The sequence below is a fragment of the Neltuma alba genome, unplaced genomic scaffold, assembly GCF_004799145.2.
Source record: "Neltuma alba isolate B1F8T4 unplaced genomic scaffold, ASM479914v2 tig00007904_pilon, whole genome shotgun sequence".
NCBI lineage: Eukaryota > Viridiplantae > Streptophyta > Magnoliopsida > Fabales > Fabaceae > Neltuma > Neltuma alba.
Genome location: NW_021634898.1, coordinates 29,086 through 51,650, shown reverse-complemented (window position 1 = coordinate 51,650; position 22,565 = coordinate 29,086). Strand labels below are relative to the sequence as shown.

General features: G+C 37.3%; 3 protein-coding genes and 2 non-coding genes across 6 annotated transcripts; 1 reads left to right on the top strand and 4 right to left on the bottom strand.

Moving 5' to 3' along the window:
* Nucleotides 1-1,491: 1,491 nt before the first annotated feature.
* Nucleotides 1,492-4,465, bottom strand: LOC114753398 (uncharacterized). Its single transcript, XM_028942087.1, has 4 exons — nt 4,347-4,465; nt 4,162-4,239; nt 3,756-3,851; nt 1,492-1,891 (listed from the first exon to the last, which is right to left on the bottom strand). Exons 1-4 carry the CDS (start codon nt 4,347-4,349, stop codon nt 1,820-1,822), a joined length of 249 nt encoding a protein of 82 aa, XP_028797920.1. The 5' UTR covers nt 4,350-4,465; the 3' UTR covers nt 1,492-1,819.
* Nucleotides 4,466-4,482: 17 nt separating this feature from the next.
* TRNAI-AAU (transfer RNA isoleucine (anticodon AAU)) lies at nt 4,483-4,556 on the bottom strand. Its single transcript has one exon. It is a non-coding gene; the product is annotated as a tRNA-Ile (tRNA).
* Nucleotides 4,557-7,045: 2,489 nt separating this feature from the next.
* Nucleotides 7,046-11,936, top strand: LOC114753394 (E3 ubiquitin-protein ligase RFWD3-like). 2 transcript variants are annotated; one of them, XM_028942083.1, is made up of 14 exons: nt 7,046-7,496; nt 7,671-7,746; nt 7,832-7,921; nt 8,006-8,050; nt 8,351-8,431; nt 8,819-8,897; nt 9,173-9,231; nt 9,473-9,583; nt 9,692-9,831; nt 9,925-9,964; nt 10,101-10,163; nt 10,235-10,425; nt 10,957-11,448; nt 11,843-11,936. In XM_028942083.1, the coding sequence occupies exons 1-13, from the start codon at nt 7,087-7,089 to the stop codon at nt 11,441-11,443; spliced, it is 1,872 nt and encodes a 623-aa protein (XP_028797916.1). In that variant the 5' UTR covers nt 7,046-7,086; the 3' UTR covers nt 11,444-11,448; nt 11,843-11,936. The 2 variants fall into 2 exon arrangements, with proteins under 2 accessions (XP_028797916.1, XP_028797915.1); XM_028942082.1 differs by having other exon boundaries at nt 8,798-8,897.
* A 632-nt stretch (nt 11,937-12,568) lies between these two features.
* TRNAY-GUA (transfer RNA tyrosine (anticodon GUA)) lies at nt 12,569-12,656 on the bottom strand. Its single transcript is given in 2 exon segments — nt 12,569-12,604; nt 12,620-12,656. It is a non-coding gene; the product is annotated as a tRNA-Tyr (tRNA).
* Nucleotides 12,657-14,530: 1,874 nt separating this feature from the next.
* Nucleotides 14,531-16,798, bottom strand: LOC114753399 (probable xyloglucan endotransglucosylase/hydrolase protein 32). Its single transcript, XM_028942088.1, has 4 exons — nt 16,519-16,798; nt 16,326-16,426; nt 16,020-16,237; nt 14,531-15,451 (listed from the first exon to the last, which is right to left on the bottom strand). Exons 1-4 carry the CDS (start codon nt 16,712-16,714, stop codon nt 15,079-15,081), a joined length of 888 nt encoding a protein of 295 aa, XP_028797921.1. The 5' UTR covers nt 16,715-16,798; the 3' UTR covers nt 14,531-15,078.
* Nucleotides 16,799-22,565: the final 5,767 nt, after the last annotated feature.

The following is a 22,565-nucleotide window of genomic DNA, read 5'->3' as shown; positions in this document are numbered from 1 at the left end:
TCCCACCTGAGCCTTCTTCTTACAAGTGAAGTCACTGCTAATTTTAGTCAAGGCCGGGTTTGATTGGCCTTCACTCTTACAGTCTCACGGACCAAGACATATAAATATGACCATTCTTTCTAGGATTATTCAATTTTTTTAATCCTCTCAAGTATTGTCAAATTTAAATATATGTTTAAGTTCCTTTCGCTTGTCTCAACTAATTAACGATAACTCTGAACATGAATTTTTCGTATTATTCTATTGTTGCTACTCACTTCTACGTACAAGTCACCTGCTGGCTGCCGCGACATGGGAACATGGGGATGAAATATCAGCGGGGTTTTGAGAAACATGTCTGAAACGTGTCAACTACATATTGGGCAGTAATAGGTATATGATATATGTAACGCTAAGTCAATACGTGCAAATCGAATGGGTCATAATTATGTCATAAAATCACTTGCAGGCCAAGTATAGTAGTATTAAATTTAGAGAGAGACGCATGAAATTACATCAAAATACTCCTGATATAGTATGATGAGTTGGGTGCCTGCATTCCTACATCCTAATTGGACCCCAAAACAACCGTCTCGTCAGCTCTTCCTTGTGAGTAGGTCCCAATATACCAAAAATAAATGCTAAAATGGGAAGAGGATGACGAGACGTGAAGAAGAATCACAAGTAAAGCAGAATAGGGCCCCAAGGGATCGGGACCATGGATTCGTCGGTTCTCTGAAAGGGAACCAAATGGCTTTGTTTACTCTGTAAAGTTGAAAACAACTCCACCATATGGGAGACTCCGCCGCCTGCAAGTCCACGTCCCCCATCCCCACTTATAATCGTACTTCTGCTTTATTCTATTTCTTTTTTCTTTTTTTTTATGACCCAATAATTAATTCCATACCATCCGTCCGTTAACTTTTCGTCCACCCCCATCTAATCTTGTATGGCGGCGTACCAAACACCAGCTGTTCATAGCAGCCGTGTTTTGTCTCTGTTTTGTTCTCTTTTTGGGTTGAAAGTAGGAAGGCCCAAGCCTCAACAGTATCATGTGACTTTTTAAGGCAAAAGAAATTACGCAAACGACTTCATCTCTTACAAATGCCATTATCGCTTGCGTGATCGTTGAATTGTTTTCTTTTCTTTTTTTTCTTTTGGGTGAACTGATTGTTGAATTGTTTTGACAAATGAAGTGAACAACATTAGTTGGAGCAAGCAGAGAAATACTATTTTCGCGCACGCACGGAAGCTATTAACGCTTATATTAACCTCCGTGCCGTTGCTCCACAGTCAACATACGGTTTTTATCCACAATTTTCTGAACTTTAACCTTCCTTACCCGATATCTCATTTAATCTTGCAAGAAAACAACCTCTCCGCTTTTCTTATGCTCTTCTTCCTTATCTTCACTGTTAGCTTAACTTCAAAAATAACACACTATAAAAAATTTAAATTATTAAAATTGAACGTAACGATGAGGACAAAGAAGTGGAGGAAGTGCGAAAAAAGAAGTACAAAGGCTCTTTTCCTCAGCCTTACACGTTTGATTCTCTTCTCTCCCCAACGAACGAAGCAACAAAATAAACGAATAATATTCGATCACTTAAATATCGAGCTGAAGAATTATAACTAACCGGTCTGAAAAGATGGGAACAATCTTTACACACTCACCATTATACCAAGTTATATCATTAACGACCTTAGCTCCCATCTAAATTCATTTGTCTTTTTTTTCCCCCCCAATAACATAAGAGCTACGAACACAGTCCCAAACCATGTAAATGGGGTCATAACTGTTTACGTCCGATCAACCTGGCGGCCGAGAAACTACCCCGGTTTAATCCTGCTTCTTATCTATTCGTCCGGGTTCAACAGGCTCTACCGGAGCCGGTCCAGCATCAGCATCAACCTGCAAAAGCAATGAAGGTGTAATTTAGTTTACGAGCAAGGTAGCCGTGAAATCAAACATATCCTCTTTCCTCACAAGCGGTCTTTAAAATATTCTGAATCTACATAGTTTAAACTCAGAGATGTATGCCATAAGCATGGCAAACATCCAAAACAGAATCCATTATGAAGTTCAGGCGACGGTCCCATAATATACATGACTTTCGTAAATAAAAGGCAACAAAGAAAAAAAATATTACCGTAAGCCAAATATCTACACAGATCAAGAGATATAAAAAGCTGAATAGTACATTTTCTTTCTCTCTAGGGAGAAGATTTGCATGAGCTCCAGTAAAACATGGCGCAGAAGGGGTAAAACCAATTTCCAGCTATCCCTTCGTAACACACTTTCCTCTTAAAATTGTGAGCTGGGATCAAAGACAAGGACACAAACCGGACAACAAATGGAAATGCAACTTGCAGCACAAAATTCATTATCAACAAAGTCAAATGAAGGTACATAAAGGGCAAACACTCATGGTCAGAAAATTTCAAATTATTTTTTATACATTAAACCCAAAGTCCTAATTTAGATAACCACAAACCCATAAACTCAATCCTTGTCCTTAACGAAAAAAGCTCAAGCAAAAATATCTGAAGTTCCTAAACACACAGGCTTGGCTACAAAATCTCTGCCTAACAATGTAGGGATGTTCACATCAATATACTACCTCCGGTCCTTAATAAGAGCTACATAACTAATTTAAGGATATTAAAAAAATTAGTTAAGTTGGTTATTTGTCAAAAATGTATGTTGATCCCTCTAAACTATCCTCTTTAATCATGTACATTAGAATACCTTTGATAGGAATCTCATACAATCAATAGGAATATTTTGAGAAAAATGAGAGACAGAACAGACTGAAGTCTTATATTTAGGACCAAATCCAATCTTCCAACTAGCTCTTACATTAAAAACCGGAGGTAATGTTACTTATGAGGTTTCTCACTTCCCCTAAGAACCTTGATCTGCATTGCGAGGCCTCAAATTAGTAGCTCATTCGCAATCCAATAGCAGCCCCAAATCATTCATATCTTGGTCACCACTAGTCATGTAAAAGAGATAAAGGAGATTCAGTGCCTCTACTGCTATATACGAGTGTTTGGCCATCTAAACTTGTTTGCATTACACCTTCATCTTCATTTGTCAGGAAGAGGTGATTGAGAAAGGAAATTCATGTGTCCATTTTATACATGCAAGTTCTATAGATCAGCTGAGCAATTGAGAACCCAGCTTCAAGTTTTATTCGATGGTCACAGAGTATGTGCCAGTTAAACAAAAAAAAAAAATTGCGAGACAACTCTTCACACATATTTCCCTTGTGCGGTGCAAAATCAATTTTCCATAGCTAATCCAAGTGTGTAATGCATATATAGGACACCAAAGCTGTGAGTCAACTGTGATGATGGTTGGTTTTAAAAATTGGATGATTGTTCTGCTTGTGGCATAAGATAACATCTCTTTAAATATATCAGGATACGCAGGTATATGTTTACGTATGTTTCAAACCCGTTATGCTCCCAATGATCCATAACTATGACACAATTACAACCTATCTTGATCTACGCATGAAATACTTACTTTCACGGTCAGGGATAATATCATTGGCCACTTCCGATTACCAGAAAACAACAAAAATTTCGCTCCAAACCACAAAATGACCAATCCGGTCTTCTTTTTTAATAGAATGGCTTCTTAAATTTAATAGGAAAGGCGATGCTCTTGGTTGGTTTATTAATACAGAAACTACCAATCAGAGATGGATGCAGATTCAGTTTAATAATAACCCATTGTATCACCTAAACAAAATAAGGTATTCACTCACTTGGCTATCCCCTTTCGCTGCAGGCTTGTACGGGCATGCTGGAGGAGCCCTCTCCGGTTTCCTGTACTCCCACCCGAAAAGAGCATAGATTTTTCCCTAAAATTTACGAACAAACCAAAAGGGAAAAAAAAGGATTGTAAGTCAAAGATGTATGCATATCAAGAACCAATAATTTGACGAAGAAACAAAGAATGCAGAATGACAAAATTTCCTGCTGCTGTTTTCAGTTTTAGCCCTTAAAGAATTTATCATACACAACTGTAACTGCTAATACTCCAGAGTACTAAAAACACAAACGGGCCCTAAGGTGTTGGCTACGTGAATGAGATCATGGACGCAGTGAATAGATCGGAAATGGGAGAACCCAAGCGCAAGATAGGATGACGACTGCCGAATGCAAAAATACCATGATGTAATCGAAGAGGACGGGCAGGATGTTGACAATTGGAACGAGAAACAGGGGCAACAAACATGCCAGGCAAACCTAGAGCAAATCCAAATTCACGGTGTCAGGTAATTAAACTACGAACTGGAAATCGGAAAAAGTGAGAAGCCAAATTGCATGAACGGGAAGAAGAGAATAACAATTACCATTTTCCAATATGTGTTGTTGGAGACGATCTTCCGATTTGTTGTTAGGGGTGATTTTTCCTTCGAGGTATCGATATAGGGACCAAGGGTCGGGGTCAAAATGAAGAGGGTATAAAATAACAAAACATATCAGACTTGGCCCATACAGGTCTCGAACCTATGACCTTCGCGTTATTAGCACGACGTTCTAACCAACTGAGCTAATAGGCCAGTTGCTCCTAGGCTGTCAAATTTATATTTTGTAATATCCATTCGGATGCCACTATTACCATAACCGGCTCCCCTCACCTCCTTTGAGGCCAATGGTGTAATTAACCAAACTATCTTGTTCCATGCTGTGACGCAATTTCAACCCTTTTCAAAGAGCTGATATATTTTAACTGCACTTCTCTTAACTCTCCGCTTCATATATTTTATTGATTGTGCATTTGTGTTGGAACCAGAGGGACGGTTAAAGTTAATGAAATCTTACAATTAAACTAATATGTTTCTTCTATTTGTCTTCGCAGGATTTGATGATGTGAAATTCTAGAAACGAAGTTGGCAGGTTCCTAGCATTGTCATGGAGCTCTTGGATGTTTTGGAAGGTTGTGTATGAATAAGTTGGGACAGTAAATGTAGAGAAGTTAATGTCGACAGTGTCTCTTTGAAGGCTTTTTTTTTAAAAAATAAAATAAAATAAAACAAGGGCATCCCCAAATTACATTAGACTTGAGACTAATTTTTTTCGGGCCTAAAACAATTAAGAAATAATTCTCCCAACAAGTACACTTTTCGAGATTCAAATTTGTATTCTCCTTTTTACGGAGTAAGATTACTACCACCTCAACCAATAGCTTATTGATTTTTTTAAGACTTTTAATTCGATTCAAGATGACTCCTCCACTAACCACCCCATTTGACTACTTGTAAAGTTTACCAAGAATATAATTTCTTTTATTAAATTAATTAATCTTTTATCTTTTTGTGAAACCACGGGATGTCTTAAATTATTAAATGCATCCACACATCATTCACCCCAGCGCAGCCATTGTTTACCAGGTAGATTGCCCTGCATCTCATTTTCCCTCACTTCCTCAGCAGAGTAATCATGTTGGCAGTTGTTTTCGATTTTTTTTTTTAGGCTAACAATAATTTCTTTGAAAAAGAGTAATGCTATTTTAGTCATAAATCGTGTGGCCCACAGGCAAACTATTTTTCATATTGATCTTAATACTCGATGTCGATGGACGCGTACATAATCATAGCACGCTTTAAAACGATTCCATTGGCAGTAACTATTTCGACGTATTGAAAAGAAGAAGAAGGAGGATATAACAACTAATATTAATATCATATTAACACGGGAACAAATAAAAATATTTTTCGTTATTAAGCATCTAATGAAGACTGAAGTAAACTGTAAATTATTTTTACCAAATTTAATTAAAAACATGTTTATATTCTTTTGTTGCATAACAAATTTTCCAGTATCATTTGATATTTCTGGGACTCTTTGCTCGCCACGGGATCAACAAGACTGGCTTTTAACCTGGAATTTAACTCAGAGCATTGGATGCTGTACAATGGTTTTGTGTTGAATGAAGGTTTCAGTTTCAAATTGTTAAAAAAAAGGAGTATTGAATGTTCTTATTTTTCGCCAACGTTTTGAACGTCGGATGCATTTCAATCAATGTAATACGTTTATTTATTCAATACCTTTCTCATCCTTTTTGTTTGGCTACGGTGAAGTGTAGTACCTGTTTTAATCAGTTTATTTATTATTATTCAAATAATTAATATAAGATCTTAAGAAAAAATGTAATTATTAAAAAATCTTTAAAACAGTTAAGCATTTATTATTTCTCATATTGAAACTTGGTTTTCCTAATTACATTTTTAACTTGCAACTTCACGACAGTTTCTTTTCTTTTTCTTTTTTTAAATGAATCATACCAATTCTGAGAAAATAGTTCCAAAAAATAATACTAACTCATGTCTTATTTATAAAACCTCATTTGTAAATTATAAACACAGTCCTATAAATATGGCAGGAAGTAGCAGTATGATACTTTTAAATTTTTTTTTGGCAAAATATCAGTTAGTATTACCTCCGATCCTAAATATAAGATCTAGTTGACTAATTTGAGTAGATTCAGAAAACAAATTAAGTTAGTATTTGTAATAAATAAGTGTTTTTTTTCCTGAAATATCCATACTAATTAAATTTATTAATTAGAACTATCATTATTAAAATGACTATCTCAGGAAAAAAATGAATAAATGTGAGAGATAAAATGGATTGAGATTTTATATTTAAAACTAAAATAAAAGTTAATCGATGTTTTACATTAAGGGTCGGATGTAGTATTTTTTAAAAGGTTAAGGTGCATCTAGCATCCTAAAATATTTTCTTGGATGTATCAATACCTTAAGTATTTTGTAATGCATTTAACATTTTAAAGTATTTTTTTAGATGCATCCAATATAGTAAAATATTTTTTTGATACATCTAACATCTTAAAATATTTATTTAGATATGTCTAGTGCTGTAGAATATTTTTTAGTATATCCAGCACCAAGATAAAAAAATATTTTAAAATATTAAACGTATCTTAAAATATTTTGAGAGAGAAAATAGGCCACGATGCTATGCATCTTAGCCTTTTTTAAAATTTTACGCGCACTCATTTCTTGACTTGAAAAGGCATTCCCGCCGGTTAGGGTAACTGAGTCTGAGTCTTCACTGTGTACCCCTGTCATGCCGGATCCTTACGACTTCTCCCTGTACGACGACGCCGAGGTTGTAGCGGCACAAATATCAGAAGGCGAAGAGGATTCTGCAGCCAGCGAAGAAGAAGACGAGGATGATGAGGAGTACGAGGACGAGGCCGAAGAGTACATTCCGCTCGTACAGTCTCGTAGGGCGTTACAGGGCGTTCCTTCTACGTCCGATCAACATGATACCATAATTCAGGAGGTTCCGGATGATCTTGTTGAAGAAGAAGGAAACAAACGGCGGAGGACTGAGGGAGGAGAAACGTGTTTGTCTCTGGGAATTGTGAACGCCGAAAGTAGTCAAGGGAATGAATGGAATTATGCTGACACCGATGGCTTGTATTGCCCCATTTGCCTGGATGCTTGGACCAATGACGGTGAACACCATATCTGGTGCCAAGCCCTTACCGCCTCTTTATAATTGATTTTTATTCAAAATTATTCTATTCTTTTTTCTGATATGTCACGCTAAAGCACATTTACATCTAAGTTTATTCCTGTGCGACGATGATCAGCATATCTTGGCTGCTTTTTATTTAGTACTTTTTAACTGTCGTGTGAATTCAGCTCTCTTCCGTGCGGGCACATATATGGTATGTCTTGCATCAAAAGGTGGCTTCAACAGAGAAAAAATTCCGGGAAGGTAATTGTCTGCTGTGGCTGGTAAACATTTTTTAAAAGCAGCATTTAAAAGCCATAACATTGTTTTGTTTGCACTGTTCCTTTAGTGTCCTCAATGCAACAGGAAATGTGCGTTAAGGGATGTAAGGAAACTCTATGCTTCACGTGTACTTGCTGCTGATGAAGCGTTACAGAAGGTTGTTTTAATTTTATGTGTGTATAACATTTCAAAGGAAACTTTGGAGAGTTTAATTTGTTTGATGAGTCTTCTTTTTCTGCAGAAAATTCGGTCGCTTGAGGCCAGATGTGCTATTCTCGAATGCAAGGTATGGAGCCAAAGAAAGTTTTGAATTTGATTGCTTAGAATATTTTCCTTTATTTACAAATTAAGGGATGTTTTTCTGGGTGGCTTATCAGTTCTTGAGGATCTCCTCAATATATACTAAAACCTCTTCCTCTCTTCCTCCTTCCCACCCCCCACCATGATGTTTTTTCTTTTAAAAAACCATTATGCTCTGTCATTGTTCCCCGGCATTAGGGGGCGTGGATTTTACTAGAATATGCTGCTATATTTCTTTTACTGTTGATCATCTTAGTGGATTGAATTGTGAGAATTATGTCCTTAGGGCTCTGACTGGTGCAAGAAAGAAGCATCATGGCAGAAAAAAGAAGCTCAATTGCATCTTGAAGTTGAGAAACTTACGGAGGTATCTTTTAATCATATATTCTATGCCAACCTTTTGACTACAGTCCATTCGTCATTTTCTGTTGTCTAGATACATGCCACTCCTGATATTTTATATCAGTTTTTTCACTGTCGTTTTTTTTCGGTCAAATTTTTTTCACTGTCGTTTGCTACACCTGGAAACAGTAATTTTGCATTCTTCAGTTCTTGTGCACTTTTTTATTCGTGTTGCTCTGACAACTCTTCTCATGGGGCCTAAGCCTTTGGCAATTGGATATGAATCCATGAACATATAAAGGATTGGTGCAGTTGATGTTGGTTTTTCTGTTGAGATCCTTCTGGATGTTTGTATTTAAATTTTTGTATTGATTAAACTCTGATCCTCCAGAGAAATACATATTTGGAGCAGCTAATACAAGACATGGAAAGGAGGCAAACTGGTGGTACCATGGGGGCAATTGGGAATTGTCGATGGAGATCTGAATCAAGTAATCATTCCTTCATATAAAGGATCTTCTCTGGGAGATCCTCAAGTCTTATTTTACTATCTCTCTCTCCCCCCCCCCCTCCTTTTTTTCTTTTTACCAAAAAACTCCAGAATAATAATTTCTTTTAGATTGACAAATCGGCAGCATTTGTCAAATTATTTGCCCAACATAAAGATCCCTTTAATTAATGCTATAGCTTGTGCAAAGTCTATTTTTGTTTCCAATTGATCTGGGGTTCTGAACTTATTGGCTCTTGCTCAAAAATTATTTTGTAGAATATGGCTTTGGGGCAAAGATGTATGGGAAAGGACGTTGTTGCAGTTTTGAATTGCAGGTAAGGCTGTCAGCCTTTACTCTCCTGGAGTCAGATGCACCCCGCCCCAACAAAGGACCTATATGTGTTTTAACACGCCTTGACATATAAGAAGTGTCTTCATAGATTGTTGTGCTATACTATAGTTGTTGCTTGTCAGCAAATGTATGTTTGCTTTCTTGCATGAGTATGAGTTTACTCCATCTAGTCCATATTTTGGCAATTTGGAATTCATTGGCCTGGTTTTTTTCAACCTTTTCAGAAGGAGTTTCAGCTGGGCAGCGCTCTTGTGTTTGACATAAATGCTTCTAATCAAATATTATTAATAGCACAAAGGCCAAAAGGGATAGGTGGGCCTTACTTGCTAACTAAAGTAAGGTCTTTCAACTTTAAAACTTTGTCATGTGTTTTTTATATAGCTTTTGTAGCTCCTCATTGAATGGAATATCTCCTTTAAATTTCTGGAAACCTGGTTCTGCAGATGAGTTTGATACCTCCATATGAGATGGAAGATATCTTCCTGCCTCCTGCTTCGTGTGCGATTAAGGATCTCCATATTTCCCCTTTGAATAGTGACCTGGCCCTTTATGCTTCTTTGGGAAGGAAATTATCAGTACTCAGGTAGGATCACTTGAGTTGTTATTAATACATTATTTTTTTCTTACATGTGAAGAAAAGAAAATTCAATCATTGTTGTAATTCTTTTTGTTAAAGCATGCAGAGCAACAATGTGGCTGTCAATTATGATCTACAGGTAGAAGTTTAACCCTCTTATTTCTACCTAGTGCTCACGAAAGATGTTGTTACTAGTTTAGCATTCCTCAGGCTTTGTGGTTGTTTAACATTTCTGTGCATGTATTGTGTTCATCTTTCTGTTATTCTGTTTTTAGGTTCCTGCTTGGTCATGTTCATGGGATCTCAGCAGTTCCCATTATGCATACGCTGGACTACAGGTCAGCACCTTGGTGCTGTATTTATTGGGAATAAGAATTTCACATACTGATTTCTTTCTTTCATTTTGCAGAATGGTTCTGTCTTGGTATTTGATTTGCGCCAAACTTCTGGGCCCTTAAAATCCCTAAATGGGTTAACTAGCAATCCCGTTCATACTGTACAGTCTCTTGTACAAGATCCCAGTCTTTCTTCCGGTTTTGGAGCAATTCTATCTGCTTCTGCCATTGGGCTGTGTCAGTGGAACATAGGTGCTGAAGAGGGGTAGGCTATTAACATGTTATGTATATTAGCTTGATGTCGATTGTTTTATTACCAATGCCTTATAAATATTCTGCTCAACTTCCCTCCTGCAGATTCTATTCAGCAATTTTTTTTTTTTTTGTTTAACTTTGATGGGGACAAAATCTGTTTTTTATGAAGGTTTTTTTAGCGGCTTTAGGGAATTGGCAGTTTTTGTTTTGGTCCATCTTCACATATTCCCTTTCTTTTTGTTACCCTGTTTGGTTTTGACCGTGTTAAAGCGAAGAGATTCCTTTTACGTTTCGTTTTCATTTTGTTTTTGGAAAAAGTTATTGCTGCTCTATTTGCATTTTGGAAACACGCATTAGGTTCATTATTAATCAGAGTAGTGCGGAACCTCGCTGAACTTTTCAAATTTTACCATGCATGAGTTTATTTTTGGTTCCTTGTGGCCAGTGACGATTTTGACAGTGCTAATGTGGAATCTTCGTCATGTTCTCTTTCGTTATTACAGTCATTAGCTCTACTGATGGATTCATTTATTTTGTGAAGGCCATCTATGATTCCTGAAACTGGTAATCAAGGGGTTTGTATATCTCTTGCCTATTGCCCAAGCAGTGATGATATTGTCATATCATACCGTCCCAAATTTGACATGTCCATTGATGGGTCTCTCTCCCAGCCATCTCTCACTCCTTCCCAAGTTATAGGACAAGGAGTCCAGGGTTCTCATGTTTTGTTGAAGAGGCTTGACGGAAGCCATTTGCAACAGCTGGGTTCCTCATGTGCCAATGTAAGTAACATTCGACTTCCAAAATGTGTAATAATGGACGTAGAGAGTGAGAGCCGATTGTTAGCATCTGAAGATGAAGTTGCATGTGAATTGGTCTTGCAAGAGTTGCCATCTTTTGGGTTTGTTCAGCGATTGAAATTACCAGAGCATGCGCGGGATCTGAAGTATTCACCTACTCTGAATCATGGATTACTGGGTTGTTTAACTGGAAAGTCGTTGCAACTTTTCTGTACAAAACTCTCGTGAGAAAGGTAATTCTATATTGTGATGCTTGTCCCCTTTTCATTATTTTGGGCCTAGGCAGCTGCTTTGTGCTTGTGTCAGTATGCCTGCGATACATAGTGAGGGAAGGAGTTTTTTTCCTTCCTTTTTTTGGGGGGGGGGGGGTGTGGGGTTTTGCCACTCGTGTTCAGCTACTTTTGGCTTGGGAATTTCAGCTATTACCACTAACTTAAACCTTAACTATGATAGCATGGGATCGCAAGTTTGGGGAAAGGTGTACTGTACAAATGGTCATGATCTAGATTTAATTGCCACAATTTAATGCTCAAACGTCATTGCTTCAGTTTTTTTAGTGATTTGATGTGGTTGTCAGTTGTGATAGTGCATAAACAGCTTCTTATTTAACCCTTTTCCGTGTGGCAGGTTCCTTGTCATCAAAGAAACGAAAGAAACGCTTCGAAATTTAATTCTTGCTACATATTTCCGCCGATTCTTGGTTCGTCAAGCCATATTTATCCACTTTGCCGGCATTCCTCTTCCCCATCACGTGTAATAGCTTGTTCATTCCTTTCGATCTTGTGACACCCCCACCGGGGCTAAAAAAAAACAAAACCCAAAAAATGTCCCATAGTAGGTCTTGGTGAGCCTGAGGATGAAATGTAATTAAGTCGCCAGGTTGTGTATATACATCTCTATAAATGGTTCACCGACTTTATTCTTTTGTAATAAAAATTTCACCACTTTCCTAATCCTAGCTGTTTTGAACGGCTTAGAACAAAACTATGAAACAGAAGGTCGTAAGGCCTGGAGAATGGGTTTAACATGTCCTCACCCTGTTGAAGCTTCATCTAGTATCTGGGTTGTGTGCGTTACAGAATGGATAGCCTTGTATAACTCATGTTTATGCACATGTATCAGCCACCTACATTTTGTTGAGTACGAGCTCAGAGGAATTTGAACGTCGCCTGTTGGCCGTAAAATAAAATGGTTTGCTAACAAATGACGTTTTTGATCTGCGTTTTGTTTGAAGAGAATAATCTTTTAGTAAATTGGCTATGGAGAAGACAGTCCCGATGTGCTCGCCGCATTTAAAGCTGCGGTTAGATCTCATCTATGAGATTTTTAAGAATGGGTGGGAAAAAGATTGATTCCGACCTGCCGGATTCGAACCAGCGACCTAAGGATTATCTGTTGAAACAACTACAGTCCTCCGCTCTACCAACTGAGCTAAGGTCGGTTGTTGGTCCTGTCTAACGCTAATAAATATCAAAATCGTAATTACTTACATATCGTTGTCTAGCAAAGAAACAGCAGGTGTCTTTTCCTACAAACGAAAAACCTTTTGACATCCATTTAATAAAAATTTGATTCTAATGTGCTTAATTTGTAAAGATGTTTAATTTCCTTAATTTGTTAATAATTTTGTAAAAATATTAAATTCCTTCTTCTTTTTTTTCTCTGAAGGGATGAAAATACTATTTGAAAAGAAAAGTATAACCGGAAAGCATGGATTTTTTTTTATTTTTTATTCTTATAACACGGATGGCATAATTTCCGATGGTTGCCAGTTAAACACAACTCCTGAACCCACTGTTGCATTGCATTCGCGATGAACAACTTTTTTTTTTTGGCCATGTACGAAACGCGGCATTATGGTGGGTTGAGACTTTAAGAGGATAAGCCACGTGGCTTGTTGATGCCTCTCTGATTACTAGGTCGACTATTTTTCCTTTTTTCCTTTTGTTTTGCTTGCAATCCAGTGCACTCTTTTTGCACCCTTTCTTCTCGCTAAATCGCCAAATGACTAGTGGCAGAACACAAGCGAACACAAACAATTTTTCGAGAAACGATCAATCTGGTTCCACCTTATTAAGGTGGAACCAGATTTATCGCCTCTGGCAAAATTAGAGAGAGTATTTTCTTTCGATAAGATTCTTCATAACAACGCCATTTGGTCCTTTAAAGAATGCCACTCTACAGTGGCCGAGGACAGGACCAAGGAAGGCCCAACGCATTGGATTTTTCTACCACTACGGATTCTGTGTAGTTGATTTGCTCCTCTAAAATTACAAGATAGTGTGGGATGGTGAGATACAGATCAAAACGAACCGTGGAGATGTTTCTGAATTTTAATCCATTTTCCGTTGCTCAGCCATTTCTCTGTCCCTACCTAAAGCTTTTGGGAGGAAGGAATCTTTTTGGGAAATGTTTGAATTTTATTTGGAGAGAGACCAATGTTTTGTTTTGGGGCCATGGGCCCACATCATTATTGTGATTAATCAAACAAAATAGTGTCATCATCAAAACTGCTAAAAGAATGTCAAATGCAAGGAAGGCTCAATTATATGATGATGTGTGTGTGTGGAGTTTGGACAAACATTCCATCTTTTTAACTCCAATAATATTAACAGCTCCCCACCAACATCCCCGTTTTGTTTGGTTTGGCCATCATCATCATCGGCCCCATTCCCAAAAGCATCTTCAACCAGCAATCATACTCATTTAATTATAGAAAGAATGACGTTTCCCTAATCCAGTTCATACATTTATGCCTTCTCCTGCTTGTCCTGTCACATTCTTCATATTCATATTAGTTTGCATACGTATCCTTAACACTGTCGTTGCTCAAAAATTAAAGGTTCATATTTTATCTTTAAAATTGGCTGTCCAAGTTCTCGAGAGAGAACCATACTTCAAAAGTTAGCTGTTGGGGTTAAAAAACCCAACGTCTTATAAAATTCCCCTTTTAAAATAATCTTTTTCAACGTGAGGCTTATGATAGTATGAAATTTTGTTATTCTCATATGTATTTGGGAATTTCATTGTCGATTTCTTCTCTTATCTGCTGAATTTTGTATGCATAACTCTGATGCAGTTGAGTTAAAATTCATGCTACTGCTGTAGTGTTTTTTTTTTTTTTTGGCCTTTAATTGACTCCTCCTATACTTTCTGGTTTAAGGTGAATGCAAGAATCAGTTACACAACAGGGCGTTTGCTTCAGCAGGTTCTATTAACCTTTATTATCGCAGGGTTTTTTTTTTTTTGGCAATATAAAACCCTTGGGAGCATTACCGTTTGTTTCTTTTTGATCAAGAGAAACAAAAGTTTAGGTGAAACATCAAAAGAATAACAATACTAGGGTGTTGAAAAGGGTAGTTCCACATGCATAGGACAATGAAAAATGAGACTCATTTTAATGACTGAAGATTCACTGCATGAGTCTTGGATTGGAGCAGAACGTTGTCCAACACAAAAATCTCGTATTCAACATTTAAATAACAGTAACATCATAGAATGAAGAGCGTGCATATAATATTTCACACACTCACCAATGCCACGATCCACCCAATACCATAAGGCTTCCTTGCTTGTTATTACTTGACATTGATCTTATTCGTCTCTCCCATTTTCTTTTTCTCCAGCATCAACAAATGTTAAACAAAAACGAAACAGTGACAATCTTCCAAATTTGGTCTTCTCAGCAACTTTCGAATGCTCCACTCCAGATACTTGCGTCAATGTCGTCGTCAAGAAGGGGCCCAATATAAGACACCACACAAGAAAGAAAAAGAGGAACTTTGTGAAAGATAAAAATAGAAGAACTGACAGTCTCACGGATGAACAACGTTTGGGGATAACATTAATAAAACATTTCGATTTCAGTGGGAACGCCCGCATTCTGGGGTTAGTCTGTGGTCTCTTTTGGGATCCTTGCAATAATTGTAAACCATGTGGTATCTCTGTACCCATCTCATGGCCTTATATTGCTGTCTTGTAAGGCCACCGGAGCGATACGGCGAGGCGGAGGCAGGGTGGCACCTGGCTGGGGCATGGGCTGAGCAACCACTGGCCTTCAAGTTGGTGTACCTTGCAACAAAAGGCTGATATCTGTAATCAGCTTTGTACTTGCCATCTTCTGTCGCCCATGATGAAGCGTCCCATATTGAACCATAAAGCCACATTGGCCTCACTGGAAAAGTTGCTGCACTCTTCCTCGGGTACCTCCTTATGGGTACGTCATCTACAAAGAATCTGAGTGGGAAAATAAAAAATAAAAAATAAAATTTTTTGTTCCCGGGGGTTGGGGGGAGGGGTTCTGTAATTGCCTGCACATTTTATGTAATAATTAATGCCCTGAGTGGCCAACAAAGAGCACATCATATCATTAAATTACTGTTACTTTTGACTTTTCACTGGGTTAAAAGTGTTGTAAGATTTTGTTTGCCCCACAGTCACACTTCTTTGTTTATGCCATCCTTGTGATCTTGGTCATTTCTGTTTAAGACCTTTCAGATCCCTTTCGCTTTCTTTCTTCCTTAATTTCAGAGAAAATGAAAACCTTTCCTTTTCATTCAAAGTATCAGTTATTGGTGCCTAGACTGTGATACCAATTCCTAAGCACCACTAAAATTCGGGCGACATACACGAAGTCCAAACTTACACTGTTGATTCTGCTTATTTTAATCCTATCTCTTCATAAGATCATGAATGCTCCGTGCCCCCCCACCCCCACCCAAAGACAGGGAATTTATGCATTTGATAATCAGACATACGCAAATTAAGCTTTGCACAGATACAGTGAAGTTGTACAGTGACTTACATTATTTCCTTAGGACTCCACAGTATAGCAAAGTGATGAAAATCTTCGGTCGGATCAAACCAGAGATGGAATTTCATCTCTCTGCCTATAATGTTACGATCCCCACTTCCTCTTATATAAACATTGGTCTGCAAAGTGTAAGGCTTCCCGAATGTTGTCCCCAGAAACTCAATGTCCACCTCGTCATGGAAGCCTGGATGTGCTTGATTGTTTGAAAGCTGCCATTGGTCAAGACGCAAGTGATTGGTTAAGCTCCCAACTTATGAATATGCTATTCTTGTGTTAAGTATTTTGATCATATCTTACATAGAGGGATGTTATAACGCCTGCAGTATAGCCAGGTTGCAGCTTCATGGAAGCACCAAAGTAACCAGAGCGGAATGGACGAACAGACTTGAAGCCACTCCCTGTTTGCAGGGAAAAGATGTAAAAGAAGTGGATTCCATTTTCAAATAAAAGATGAAGATTCAAATATAAAATGATAAGAAACTAATCAAACCTGAGGTTTTATCAAGCCATATTGTTAATTCATTTTTGTGTAGTCTTTGGTGCTGAGGACCCCAGAGGTTTCTAAAGCCTTTGTGAAAGCTCATAGACCTGAATTTGGAGCTTGGCCAGTAGCCAGGTGAAGGTGGCCCGTAGGCATTGCTTGAAGGTATCATAAAGATTACAATAATGAAGAGAAGGAGAGCCATAAAGATAGAAGAAAGGGTGAATAACCTGCAGTGTAAACGGAAAGCAGACTGAATCTTCTGTGCATAAATGTAGGGTGTGATGGTAAAAAGGGCAGAGGCTGCTCAGGCCTGGTGTCTAAGGAAGAAGAGTGTGGCAGTACGGTTTGATATAAATAAGGAAATTTGTGGGTCCCTCCAAGAGGATTAATGGTGAAATTTAGGATGGCTTAAAGAATTAAACAAACAAGGGGAAGCTAATAAATTCATTTTATAATTTTCTCTTGCACATTGCAACTGCTTTCCTTCAAATTATTATGACAGAAATCCCGTTAGCTTAGTTGGCAAGCTAGAAAAGGATGTTGGGATGCAGAAGGAGTTGATGGGGTGTTTTAAATGTGCCTCTGTATGTCGTTTGGCATGACTTTAAATTCCCACAAGAACTGTAGATTTGTTTCTGCGACCTCTCTACCCTCATTGAAGGCACTTGGATCTGGGCCTTGAAAGTAATAGCTGGATTAGCCGCTTCTGTTTTGTACTTTTCACCATTCCACATCTCCCTTTCACGGTGTCAGCTACATTTACCATGCAGTGAGTAGGTAAATGCCAATTTCAATAAATGAATATGTCAAAGAAGTGATTTAGAAATGTGGGTCAAGTTCTGATTGAAACAATTCTCATGAATCCAAGCGAGTATTGATGTTTTGAACTTGTGAACTTCATGGATGGAGTGGGGCAGGAGCTATCCATGTTGGACCCAATGCATGTTTGGGTTACAGCTGCACTGGTATGATTAATTGCCACGTAGAATAACCCATTAGGAATCATAGCAAATATTAGAAATTCTGAGGAAATTCATCCACATGACTGAATACATACGACCACAAAAACACACTTGTTTAGTTGTTATGTAGGTTCTGAGCAGGATGTTAATTTGACACAACAATAAATGTTTGATTAATGCTAAAGAGTGCATATTGATAGCAACCAATCACGTCAAATATCCTATATTATGAGTTATGGGCACTGCACATCCAAAACATAGACAAAAGAAAGTGAAATTCTCTGTCTAGGCCTGTGGAAAACAGAAAATGAAAGATGTCCAGAAAATTTATATCCTGGAGAATGGTAGGTTCCGTAAGTCTTGCACTCTTATTAATGTCTTGCTCCTCATCTTCTCACTCAACTATAGACATTGCGATACTGATAGTCTAAGGGCCTGTTTGCATTCACGTTTGGACACCAAAACGTGCGATTCAAATGGCAAACGGTGCTTTTTCAGAAAATGTAGTGTTTGGCACAGCGTTTATATAATCTGACTTTTAGATCTCAAATGGACTTATGGAAGAAGCTCTTCAATCCTGCTTTTACCGGTGGAAAGTAACAGTGCCGTGGAAAGGTAGCATTTTTTAATTTCTTTCTAATAATAAATTAATTTTTTATTTTAAATGATTTTATTTTGATTTTTTTTTTACAATTGTCACATTATATACATTTAATAGTAAATATGTACTACCTCCAATTCTTAATATAAGAGCTAGTTAATTAATTTGGAGAGACTAGAAAAGTTAGTTAAATTAGTTATTTATAATAAATAGTTATTGTTTTATATTTAGAATCAAATTTAAAATCAAAACTAACTCTTATACTAAGGACTGGAAGTAGTATTACTTAATAAAATTCATATCCTTTTTGTTCATTTTACATATAAACTAACTTTTTTATTAGTCATCCAAACAAGTTTACATTTCTCAAACTGACTTTTTTACAAAATCCAATCCAAACATAAATCACATTATCCTATCTGACTTTTACCCAATCTGACTTTTGTAAAAGTCAGATTGAAAAAAAGTTACTTCTCCCACCGCTAATCCAAACACACCCTAAGTCACTAATCATTGTCGTTTATGGGATACTTTCTAATCATATTTTCAACTAAACTGTAAATCTGTTTAATGCACAGTGATTAGTGAGCAGACACAATTCTTCTGAGACCAAAAGTATAGCACTGGGCCATTAATGGAGAATCTGATCCTTAATATATTTCTCGTCTAATTTTCTCGCTACTTGATATAGTTATTACCTTCCGTACAAAAAGCTGTTTGGCATTTAGAGGAGCAATGGAAATTGAGGACGATCATTAATTAATTAACCTTGAGTGAGCACTCTCAATTATGCTCTTTGGAGACAAACGCTAAAAACAAAATGCTATTATAAGGCGCACAAGATTCTCTAACAAAAGTTTCATCAACAGTGGGGAAGATCGCAAACAATTTTGGAGAATTTATGCACATCCAAGTGCAGCCAATTATGTGGCCTGCATGTTTAGGGAGTTTCAGCCACAACTATCAGACGGGCACATTGTAGAAAAATGACCCGACAAAGAAAGAGTCACTAGTAATATGCAAACAACTTAAAATGAATGGAAACAATGAATAAATATGGCAGGAGAAATATGCTTAACAGGGACTTGTGTTCCCCGCATTTCAAAATACAATACGCAATGGCTTCTTTCGTTGAACTAATAATTAATATATGGATCGGGATGTGAACTATTTTGTCGGTCACTCAGAAGAAGACTGTGGGAGGGATGGGATTGGTGGGCAGGGTCAATAGCAATGGGACCACCTTAGCCGACAAATCAAAATGCTCACAGGTGCCTTGAATTGCTTGCATTTGCTTCTGATGATGACGATGATGGTGAGTGGTTACTTCTTTTTTCCTGTAAAATCACCCGTAAAAGCTACAACTATATAGGCCAAGCCAAATGATAGCATAATCCTAGCCCCATGAGTGACTTGAAAGAATCAAGTTATGATTTCTCTTCATTTGCAGATTTGATCCTTTCTGATTATAGCAGTTTGAAAGCGAAGCAACCCGCCCAAATTTGGATGCGGATCAATTATTGAGTGAACTGTAATGAAGATGAATATTCACCTCTGAAGTCCTCGCAAGTTAATATTATAAGACCCCATGAATATGAAAGCTGTTTGGTTGTTTTCCCAAGTACTTGGTCTGCACTATATATATATATATGGATGTCACGTGAAGGCTTGGCTTTATATGCTTCCCCAAGTGCCCAGCCACTCAGACTCGCGGGTACTCTATCTTCTGCACAGTATTATTAAAAATTCATGTAATGTAATGCTTAAGGGAGAAATTATGTTTCACATTATGGGCTTAATGCTTGTTTATTGGCTAAAAAGAAGATTTTAGAAAATGAAGAGAGAAAAGTAGCCAAGTGATATCTGGCTCAAAAAACATATAGTTTTTCTTACAAAAACGGGGGATGAAATGAAACAATAATTGTGGTGTTTTATAAATACAACTGCTTACAAATGGATCATTTTATATATTTACGTTTGATGTTTTTTTTTTTTCTGAGCTAATAATTTCCAGTCAATTTTGATTGCAGAAGTTGAAATTAGTGAAGAATTCATTAATCAGCACAGACCTGTGGGATTCGCTGAAAAGTTGGGGCATGGTATGGGTCAATCGGTGCATGGAACTTAGGGAGTGTTTGGATAAAAACCAAACCATGGTTTCAGAAGTGCTTTTACGGATTACGAAATAAATATGTGGAGGAGGTTACCTCGTTTTGCGGAAAAGTCCTTCTGAAACCACGGTTTTAGAGCATCCAAACAGGCCCTTAATTGGGGGATAATCTATTTAGGTAATCCTATGAGTATGATAGGTTTTGTCGGCCGAATGAAAGTCAGACTATCAGTTCTGAGGAATAAAATAATTATAAGAGCAATCACAGCTCACAAGGACCACTTTGTGGAGAATTGGGCTAATTGTATTGTAGGCTTTGATTATTGGGCCAATATTGAATTGCTCCTTGGGCCCAATTGGGCTTTGTATTTTCACACCGTATATGGGAGATCCAGTTGTAGATTGCAAAGGACATATATACGACAAAGACACCCGACGGATATTAAAAAGAGAGAGAAGGAATCAAGGAAGTGCACGTGATCAACCAAAACAGTAAGGGGAATATGTATTACGTTAGTAAATTATACTTGCGCCAAAACATTGTACTCTTCTGATCTAAATATAAGATTTTAATTTATTTTATCTTTTATATTTATTATTATTTTTCACTACAAAAATATTTTAGAGAAATTGGGTCACATTTGTTTTAATTAATTGATTTATATAAATTTCTTAATTAATTTAAATTAATTAAGCAGTTCTTACGTTAAGAACTAAATAAGCATATTAGGACTTTATGAGAGAGGAATTCAAGATCAGGCTTGACTATAAAATGAAAGCAAATTCATGGATGCAACTAGGGGTGTTCATCAAGCCCGCTAGCCCGGTATGCCCGCCCGAGCCCGCAAGAAAATGGCCCTGCCCAGCCCGAAAAAAAAATAGCCCAAAGAAAAATGGGCATTTTTGGGCTGGGCATATTATGGGCAGGGCAGGGCTGCGGGCATGGTATGCTGCCCTGCCCATTTGGCCCTGCCCGTGATATATATATTTATAATTCTTTTTTTTGCCAAAAATACTTATAATAATATATAATATATAATAATATATATTATTCTCCCCTCTTTTATTTGCCATAAATACATTTAGTGGTATACGTAATTCTTCCTTCTTAGTATCTTTTTAATTTGGTTTAGTATCTTTTAGTTTGTTTTTATTGTTGGTTGTCTTACAAAGATGCAAAAGCAAGCTCACTTTAGTGTTATATTAAAAGATATATCAATTTAAGACAAAGCAAAGTTATTGATTTGTTGAATTTATTGTTTATTCAAGTATTTATTTCTTTATAATTGTTATAAGATACCTTTACTTTAACTAAAAAAATTTTCACCAAGGTATCACTATTTGGGCTTGGAAGCCCGCCCTGCCCAGCCCGTTATTGCCCAGCCCGAAAATGGTTAGGGCTTCTATGGGCAGGGCAGGGCAGCGGGCCGCAAAATGCAGCCCGCTCATTTTTCGGGCCGGGCATCGGGCAGGGGGCATGCCCTGCCCAGCCCTGCCCATGAACACCCCTAGATGCAACGTAGGCAAACTAATTAAAAGGCAACCACATGCCTAACTTAGCCAAACAAGGTTTCCACTTTATTGAAAACTTTCCCAAATAACTTGCTCAGATTCACCATTTGCATTATAGGCAGCTGGAAACATGCATGCTGGCCATGTAAGACTGGTTCTCTTCGGACCGATTGGATTATGAACAATCCCGGCGATTATTAATTAGTTATGGTTACCAACAACGCTAAATTCAAAGGAAACATAAGAAGAAACCCTCACTTTAAACCAAGATTTAATGGATTTTTCTTTTTGCAGGCTTAAAAGTAGTAGATTCTATGCTTCATGCCCTGCACAAATGTAGCTGGCGCACCAATTCTGCAGTCAATTTTGACGTTTTTTTTTCCCCCCCTATAAAGCATCAAAGTAATGATAAGGTGGTAGGATATGAGGCCAAAATTATTCCTTTTTAATTTTCTGGTTTGTTTGGCAGCATTTTTTTGGTGTTTCATGACACTTACATCGTTCATATTAGTTCATGTCTGACATAAAAACCTAGATATTTATTGAAACGTGAAAAAATCGTGCAAGTAATTGCATCGAAATGAAAACGTAATACGGGCATACGGCAGTCCGAACATAGATACACATATTATTTTCATTGTAATATATAAGATGGTGGCAAACTCTTAAATGGCGCTCTTTTGTTTTTTGTCAGCAGAATGATGCGAATGTGTATTAAATTTTTTTTTTTATCATCACTCATTTATTTTTATTTTTATTTTCCAAAAACTATGTGCTATTCCTGGTTTTATATATAAGAAAATTCTTTTGGAAACAACCCACTTCTATTTATAAGAGATCCTAATAGCCTATATCAAATTTTTAGTAT